A 9,064-nucleotide genomic window follows, 5' to 3' on the forward strand; every position below is an offset into this window, starting at 1 on the left:
GTGGAAAATTCTGAAAGAGATGGGAATACCAGACCACCTGACCTGCCTCTTGAGAAATCTGTATGCAGGTCAGGAAGCAACAGTTAGGACTGGACATGGAACAACAGACTGGTTCCAAGTAAGAAAAGGAGGACGTCAAGGCTGTATATCGTCACCCTGCTTATTTAACTTCTATGCAGAGTACATCATGAGAAACACTGGGCTGGAAGAAGTACAAGCTGGAATCAAGATTGGGGGGAGAAATATCAATAACCTCAGATACGCAGATACTCAGATGACACCACCCTTATGGCAGAAAGCGAAGAAGAACTAAAAAGCCTCTTGATAAAAGTGGAAGAGGAGAGTGAAAAAGTTGGCTTAAAGCTCAACATTCAGAAAATGAAGATCATGGCATCTGGTCCCATTACTTCATGGGAAGTAGATGGAGAAACAGTGGAAACAGTGTCAGACTTTATTTTTTTGGGCTCCAAAATCACTGCAGATGGTGACTGCAGCCAAGAAATTAAAAGACGCTTACTCCTTGGAAGGAAAGTTATGACCAACCTAGACAGCATATTCAAAAGCAGAGATGTTACTTTGCCAACAAAGGGACGTCTAGTCAAGGCTATGGTTTTTCCAGTAGTCATGTATGGATGGGAGTTAGACTGTGAAGAAAGCTGAGCGCCAAAGAATTGATGCTTTTGAACTGTGGTGTTGGAGAAGACTCTTGAGAGTCCCTTGGACTGCAAGGAGATCCAACCAGTCCATTGTAAAGGAGATCAGTCCTGGGTGTTCTTTGGAAGGAATGATGCTAAAGCTGAAACTCCAATACTTTGGCCACTTCATGCGAAGAGTTGACTCACTGGAAAAGACTGGGAGGGATTGGGGGCAGGAGGAGAAGGGGACGACAGAGGATGAGATGGCTGGATGGCATCACTGACACGATGGACGTGAGTCTGAGTGAACTCCGGGAGTTGGTGATGGACAGGGAGGCCTGGCGTGCTGCAATTCATAGGGTCACAAAGAGTCGGACACGACTGAGCGACTAAACTGAATAAAAACTTATCTCATAAAGATTGTTCTTTTAGAGGATTTGAAAGACTGAAAACAGAACATCACAGGAGGCTGAGTAATATTGTTTATTTTCAGTCACCCATGGATATGTTAGAGAAACACAGCAAAAATAAACAAAATTCATAGATAAAGACAAATCTGAGTCATCCAACTGCCCCTTTGGAGATGCTACAAGCAGCTATGCATTCAAGAACATTTTTAAGAACCTGTGTGTGTCAGGCATCTTGATCATTTAATAATCATGGTTTATTCCCTCAACTATGAGTATCAGATTATATAAACTGAATACATAATATATATACAGATTATAATATATATATAATCTATACCTATGTTATATACAGTCTATTAGGGCAGACAAAACAAGTTTTCAAAAATGTAAAAACATGGTAAATGCGATTAAGGTGCTTTAGGTTTTGGGGCAGGGGCAGAAATGAATTTCAGCAGAAGAGAATCAGTTAACACTTTAGACAGAATTTAAGCTAGGCTTTGAAAAGATGGGTTAATTTCTTCATTTGAAGATAGGACTGGGAAAAAGTTAATAGGTAAGCACAAAGGTAAGAAAAAAATCAATCATAAAATCAGACAAAGGTAGCATTTACCCCCTCCCTCCCCTCAAAAAACCCATCTGCTTTCTTTGAGATACTACAGCTGTGTGAGTGCTGATGCGAGAAGATCCAGGAAAGAGGGAATTCGAGGATACAAGTAAGACACAGGATAATCAAAAGATCAAGGTTCCTGAGAATTCAGAAAATAAGATGCAGAGCACTGAGATCTGACAGAAGCAATTGGATACACATGCTCAAGTTCTTCAAATCAGACGTGAAGGGATGGTGGTATATTGGAGAAAGGGGAGAACGACAGTACTTGAGAAATACAAGACGTAACAAAGAAAAGGGCCAGTCAATGGAATAAGGTTTTGATAAAATTCAAGAACTAAGTAAGACTTCTTTACTCAATCAAACTGACTGAAACATCAGATTGCCTGAGGGTTCCTTCCAAAGTTAGAGTAAAAAGTTTTTCCACCCTCAAAGGTGAGGGAACCCACAAGGACAGAGAATGAGAACATAAGCAATATTAACAGAACTATGAAAACTAGAAAGCGCACACTCACACACGCTCAGTTATTTGGGACCTGGTGGACTGTAGCCCACCAGGCTCCTCTGTCAATGGAACTTTCCAGGCAAGAATACTGGAGTGTGTTGCCATGTCCTACTCCAGGGGAATCTTCCTAACCCAGGGATTGAACCTTCGTCTCCTGCATCTCCTGAAATGGCAGGTGGATTCTTTACCACCGCATCACCAGGGAAGCCCCAGAAAGCTAATGGGTGAGTGTTAACCCTCTAAGCAGGTCTGAGAAAGCTGAAATTTGCCTGCAGGCAGGGAGGGAAGAAGGTATAAGCATGGCGGAAGCCATGGGGGCACACTGTAGGAAATCAACCCTAAATATTCATTGGAAGGATTGACGCTGAAGCTCCAATACTGTGGCCACCTGATGTTAAGAGCAGACTCATTGGAAAAGACCCTGATGCTGGGAAAGATTGAGGGAAGGGGGAGAACGACAGAAGATGAGATGGTTGGATGGCATCACTGACTCAATGGACATGAGTTTGAGCAAACTTCAGGAGAAAGTGAAGGACAGGGAGGCCTGGCATGCTGCAGTCCAAGGGGTCACAGAGAGTTGGACATGACTGAGGGACTGAACAACAACAATAAAGGGGGCAAACTCACTCATTTGCAAAATTCCAGAAAAGCTCAAGAATTGCAAGTATTGAGGTGCATCTGAAGACAGAAACAGAAAACAGGACAAATGGAATAGAAAACAAAGGAATGGGTTCAGAAAGCTTTGTCAGCAGTTTAGTTTCCTAGATTTTCTCCCTGACTCTTGAGGGACCAGGATACTGTAACTATCCTCTCACCATCACATAACACTCAAGGTTTACTTTGGAGAGACTACAGTAGAACTCTGGACTTTTGAACAACAGGCTCACCTATGGATGGGAGTATCATACTGAAAACAGATTAAATAAAGTCCATATCCCTGGGTCAGTAAGTTCCCCTGGAGAAGGAAATGGCAACCCACTCCAGTATTCTTGCCTGGAGAATCCCAAGGACGGAGGAGCCTGGTGGGCCCCAGTTCACGGGGTCGCAAAGAGTCGGACACGACTGAGTGACTTCACTTCACTTCACTTAATGGTGAGATCCATCCTCCAGCTGATTCTCCCACATGCCACCAGCAGCCTAGTTTATAACTCCCCGACCCCCACCCCAGGAGAAGACTAGAGAACTCTGAGTAAAAAAAGTGATCCAGGAAAAAACACCAACCAAGTCAATGAGAGAGAAGAGATGAAGGTTCCCTTTTCAATTATCTGTCAAATGAGGGAGTAATCCAAAAAAAGATCATGGGATCCAGGATTCAGTGCATCCAATACAAGAGAAAGGAATTCCCTTAAAATGGTGAGATCCCAGGACAATAATTATGCAACAGACCTGGAGAGCAACGAGATCAGATTGGAGCAGGAAAATAGAGGGCTCTCAGGAAAGGTTTTCTTTTAACAAAAATGGGAACAGATTACCAGTGTGAACATACTAAGAGGATATTTACACCTACTAACAGAGTTTGGGATGGATTACTCTAGATACACAGAAAATAAAGAAAAAAAATTTTCACCAAAGTTGCACAAAAAAGAAATTATCATGGTATATATGTTTCATGATTTATAATGGGTAATAATATGACCAAAAATGTGGTATACCTATGTTAGAGTAATGGGGTATGAAGAAGTGAAAGGAGCTTAAATCCTCATCTTTCATAAGAGAAAGTCTATATAAGACTGCTCTCTTTTTATCCTAAATCTTGTAAAACTATTTCCATTTTATAACTTTTAGAAAGTTTTTGAAGCCTAGTTTAAAACTTATTTTAACAATAATAACTTGCTATTAAGCTAATAGTTACTAACCTTAATTTTTGTAAAAATTAAAATTATGTAAGACTTCAAAAAACCAAAAGGTATTACATCACATTATTTAAGATTCTTGAGTCAGCAAAATAGAATTTCAGTGGGTTATGTGATCAGAGCTCAATGTGTGAGTCAGTGATTTGGGGGGTTGGTGATTTTTTTTAGCAATGACAAGATCCAAGATGTGACTATGTGACCAGGTAACAGAGAAAAAGAAGTAAAGGGAATTAAGAAGCCAATGTGTTAGCTGAATTGTCAGTCCAGACGCTGAAGATGACCAAAAACGATGATGTGTGACTGTGCTATTTTCCAGGCCCACTTTTCCACTCTTTACTACCATGTTTTCTGCCCCGGTATGCTTGACCTCTATGGAACAGATCAACAGGTTCCTGAGACCCTTAATTAAGGGTTGGGTTTGCCCAATGGGGAATCCCAAGAGGAAGTTAGGAGAATAAGGTGTAGATATTTATTCCTCCAACTTCCTCCCTGCAAAATCACCTCATGATGGCTAGGGCCCTTCAAATGAAAACTACCATTCCTCTCAAGGCAGTCAAGTCCATACTCCTCTTGAGAGCGCAAGAAGTAACCACTCCCTATCTTATTTCTTATGGCTTAGGGCTATTAACAGTTTGGCTACAGGTTTCTATATTATCTTTAATTGCACATTATATCTGCATCTTTATAAACAGTACCCTTATAAAACAAACCCTTCTCAAATTAGCCTATTTCACGTGTGCATCTGTTTCTGTTGGGACCTGACTGACTGTAAACAGTGATAATGATGATGGTGAAGACGCAGGGCTGTAATACTCACTTCAGTTCAGTCGACTGCAGCACACCAGGCCTCCCTGTCCATCACCAACTCCCAGAGTCTACCCAAACTCATGTCCATTGAGTCGGTGATGCCATCTAACCATCTCTTCCCTTGTCATCCCCTTCTCCTCCTGCCCTCAATCTTTCCCAACACCAGGATCTTTTCAAATGAGTCAGCTCTTCGCATCAGGTGGCCAAAGTATCGGAGTTTCAGCTTCAAAATCAGTCCTACCAATGAACACCCAGGACTGATCTTTAGTATGGACTGGCTGGATCTCCTTGCAGTCCAAGGGACTCTCAAGAGTCTTCTCCAGCACCACAGTTCAAAAGCATCAATTCTTCTACGCTCAGCTTTCTTTATAGTCCAACTCTCACATCCATACATGACCAGTGGAAAAACAATAGCCTCGACTAAACAGCCTGTGTTGGCAAAGTAAGGTCTCTGCTTTTTAATATGCTGTCTAGGTTGGTCATAACTTTCCTTCCAAAGACTAAGCGTCTTTTAATTTCTTGGCTGCAGTCACCATCTGCAGTGACTTTGGAGCCAAAAAAATAAAAGTCTGTCACTGTTTCCACTGTTTCCCCATCTATTTCCCATGAAGTGATGCCATGGGAACAGATGCCATGATCTTAGTTTTCTGAATGTTGAACTAGTGGAAAGTAAATAGCTAATATTTAAGTAGCAATTACTAACATATTTCGAGTTATAGGTTTCAAGAACTTTGTCAAGCTCTTTGCAGGTATTAACCTAAACATTACAAATATTCTGCTGCAGCAAAGATTTTTTTTGTCTGGTTCATTTCCATATACCAACACCTAATAGCTGGTACATGGTAAGCACTCAAATACTGACTTAATACAATAAGCAAGTTTGGCAAAAAAAGAGCTGGCTTTTGGTGTGGTGAAGCATCTCTCCTACTTTTACTTCGAAAACTTCGAAAGATCAGGGACATGTGGCTTCCCAGCACAGTTTGGTTCAGTCGCTCAGTCATGTCTGACTCTTTGGGACCCCATGAATCGCAGCACACCAGGCCTCCCTGTCCATCACCAACTCCTAGAGTTTACCCAAACTCATGTCCATTGAGTCAGTGATGCTATCCAACAACCTCATCCTCTGTCGTCCCCTTCTCCTCCTGCCCTCAATCTTTCCCAGCATCAGGGTCTTTTCAAATGAGTCAGCTCTTTGCATCAGGTGGCCAAAGTACTGGAGTTTCAGCTTCAACATCAGTCCTTCCAATCAACACCCAGGACTGATCTCCTTTAGGATGGACTGGTTGGATCTCCTTGCAGTCCAAGGGACTCTCAAGAGTCTTCTCCAACACCACAGTTCAAAACCATCAATTCTTTGGTGCTCAGCTTTCTTTATAATCCAACTCTCACATCCATCCATGACCACTGGAAAAACCAGAGCCTTGACTAGACAGACCTTTGTTGACAAAGTAATGTCTCTGCTTTTTAATATAATATCTAGGTTGGTCATAACTTTCCTTCCAAGGAGTAAGCGTCTTTTAATTTCATGGCTGGAATCACCATCTGCAGTGATTTTGGAGCCCCAATAAATAAAGTCAGCCACTGTTTCCCCATCTATTTGCCATGAACTGATGGGACTGGATGCCATGATCTTAGTTTTTTCACTTTTTCACTCTCCTCTTTCACTTTCATCAAGAGGCTCTTTAGTTCTTCTTCACTTTCTGCCGTAAGGGTGGTGTCATCTGCATATCTGAGGTTATTGATATTTCCCACATCACAAAAACTAACTAAACACTAAGACCCCCGGTGGCTTCTTCAGTGGTAAAGAATCTGCCTGCCAACACAGGAGAAGCAGGCCCAATCCCTGAGTGTGGAAGATTCTCTGGAGAAGAAAATAGAAACTCACTCCAGTATTCTTCTTGCCTGGGAATTCCCATGGACAGAGGAGCCTCGCAGGCTACAGTCCTTGAGGTCGAAAGAGTCAGATTCAACTTAGCAACTAAACAACAACTAAGACCATATAAGAATGATTTTCTTATGTAGCCTACAGTGAGTCTTATTCTCTTTTCCTCTCATGTGGTCATCCAGGACTTGAGTTTCCGATTTTTGTTTTTTTAAGTGTAATATTCAAAGTCAAGGTAGCAAATTTTAAAATGCTTATTATGCACTTACAGCCAAGGAGCCCTCAAAAGGGCAGAGCATCTTTAAGTACCAGTTTTGAGTTTTAAAAAAGAAATGGGAAGGGAGGGGGCAAATTTAAAAATATGTTTAGGTCTATGAAATGCAAAAATAAGAAAGGTAAAGTCAACAAGATCACCAAGAATACATACCCACGCAGAACTAAAGCAAAGCAAGGGTAAGTGGGAAAATTAGGGGAGGAAGCATAACGCACGTGATTCAAATGCGCAAAATACAATGTATATACTGGTTGCAATAAATTAATCCCCTCATTGGATGCTGACACAGTTATCTGTAATAATCAAGGCAGCTTTGATATCTATAGCCTATAAAGGTAAAACTCAGGAGATAGATAACTGCAAAGATTTTTTGAAACCAGAACTGATTTTATGTTGCACTCCAAAACACAAGAAAAACTCACGTGAATAAGGATCGAGGAACCTGAGAAGCTACGAGAACACAATACTCAAACTAGAGTGAAAAACAGCAAAGAACAGTTAAGATGTAAGCTACGACTGGAAAGGAGTTACCGGACGTAACACCTAGACATCGGAGAGAGACGGATAAAGCATCCTTAGAAGATGGAGAAAGACCGGGATTGGATTTGGTTGAAGAAAGACAAAACGGAAAAGCAAGGCCTAAGAAGCAAGTAGCAGCAAGGTAAAACTTAAGAGGAACAGATCGAAGCCACAAGCAAGAAGTATAGGACTTACAAATCACATTCTACGGGGAGGGGAAAGGGCCACTTCGCGACCGACCAGTGCAACTAGTTTCCGAAAAGTGGCGGCGATGTAGGTTCGCAGCCCCACCCCGCGGGAGCAGCTCCTCTCCAAGGAAGACCTCACAAGGCCAACCGCTGGACTCCAGCTCGAGCCTAGGTCCTATCTCGCCCTTGCCCCGCGGCGCAGAACGGCCTCTCCCGGCCCCTCACCGAACGCTGCAGCTTCCCAAGCCAACACGAGGCGCGCTCCTTTCCGCTGGGATCTGGGTCGTGGTACAGCGCCTGCACTGCCTGGTACACGAGCTGCAGTGTCGGCTTTGCTCCTTCCATGGTGGTAGCGGTGGTGGCGGCAGCGACGGCTCTGGCTCTTCTCCCGAGGCTCCTCCGATTGCTCCGCCCTCGCGCTTCCTCACTGTGTCGGCCACGGCCGCTCCCTGACTGGCGCCATCTCCTCTTCGGCCGTTACCAGGGCAGATGGGTTCCTCGTGGAAGTTACCCCCTCGGAAACACAGGTTAGATCGTATTCAAGTTCCTGGTCGTTTTTCCGATCTTCCCACAAGACTCCACACTTCTGAATCCAGACGCCGGTGCTAGCTTCCTGACCTGCTGACTTGCCCTCCGAAGGCTGTCCCGGCAAGACAGAGACCCCGAAGCGTACCTCAACAGCTTTACCCGGACCGGAAGCGACAGCACCAAAATCTTTGGCACACTTCCGTCTGGTGCGTTGTAAACGGCCTCCGTGCCGGCACGCCTCCTCTTTTCTCCCCGCCCCCTCCCGGAAGTGACCCTACAGGGACAGGAGCCGGTAAGCAGTGGATCTCCACATTTTTTGCTTGGGACTGGAGCTCTGCGATCCTCGTGGCGCGAACATCTGCGCAGCTTTCCCCTCCTTGGCAATGGATCCGAGGTCTTTCTAACCCCCTTCCGACTTTTTCAGCCCTTCCCAGAGAATCCTTTAGGACCCCCGTGGACAAGTCGCGTCAATTCACCTGTGGCCTGACACTGACTGAACTGGAAAGCCATGGATGACTTAAGACAGAATTTGTGTACTGACTGTAATGGAGGAGACAGACATACAGTCAAATAACTAGCGTACAAACCTGGGAAATGTGCCATGTTGGAAAAACACAGAAAATACCTAGAAACCTCTATCCACGAAATTCTTACACCCAAAAGGGTGTGATTCTATTGCTCAGTACACTGAGTCCAGAGTATTTGCACAAACACACTGAATTGTGTTTTTGTGTATGCCTTTCATTCTGAATCAAACATCAATTCTACAATTCTCAATACACAAAAGAATATAGAAATCTTGGAATCTGTACTAGGGAGAAAATTTCCAAACATTGCTATGTCTCCTTTGCAATAA

The 9,064-nt window shown here is 43.4% G+C and overlaps 1 protein-coding gene across 3 annotated transcripts in view; it reads right to left on the reverse strand.

Annotated features, from left to right (window-relative positions):
• TNPO3 (transportin 3) overlaps nt 1-8,126 on the reverse strand; it is an 83,547-nt gene extending 75,421 nt beyond the window's left edge. For all 3 annotated transcript variants that reach the window (XM_068973136.1, XM_068973135.1, XM_068973134.1), the window contains exon 1: nt 7,906-8,126. In XM_068973136.1, the coding sequence (XP_068829237.1) occupies nt 7,906-8,025 (120 nt within the window). In that variant the 5' untranslated portion in view covers nt 8,026-8,126. The remainder of the gene's footprint in view (nt 1-7,905) is intronic.
• Between the last annotated feature and the right edge of the window lie 938 nt (nt 8,127-9,064).

Source organism: Capricornis sumatraensis, chromosome 5 (genome assembly GCF_032405125.1).
Source record: "Capricornis sumatraensis isolate serow.1 chromosome 5, serow.2, whole genome shotgun sequence".
Lineage (NCBI taxonomy): Eukaryota > Metazoa > Chordata > Mammalia > Artiodactyla > Bovidae > Capricornis > Capricornis sumatraensis.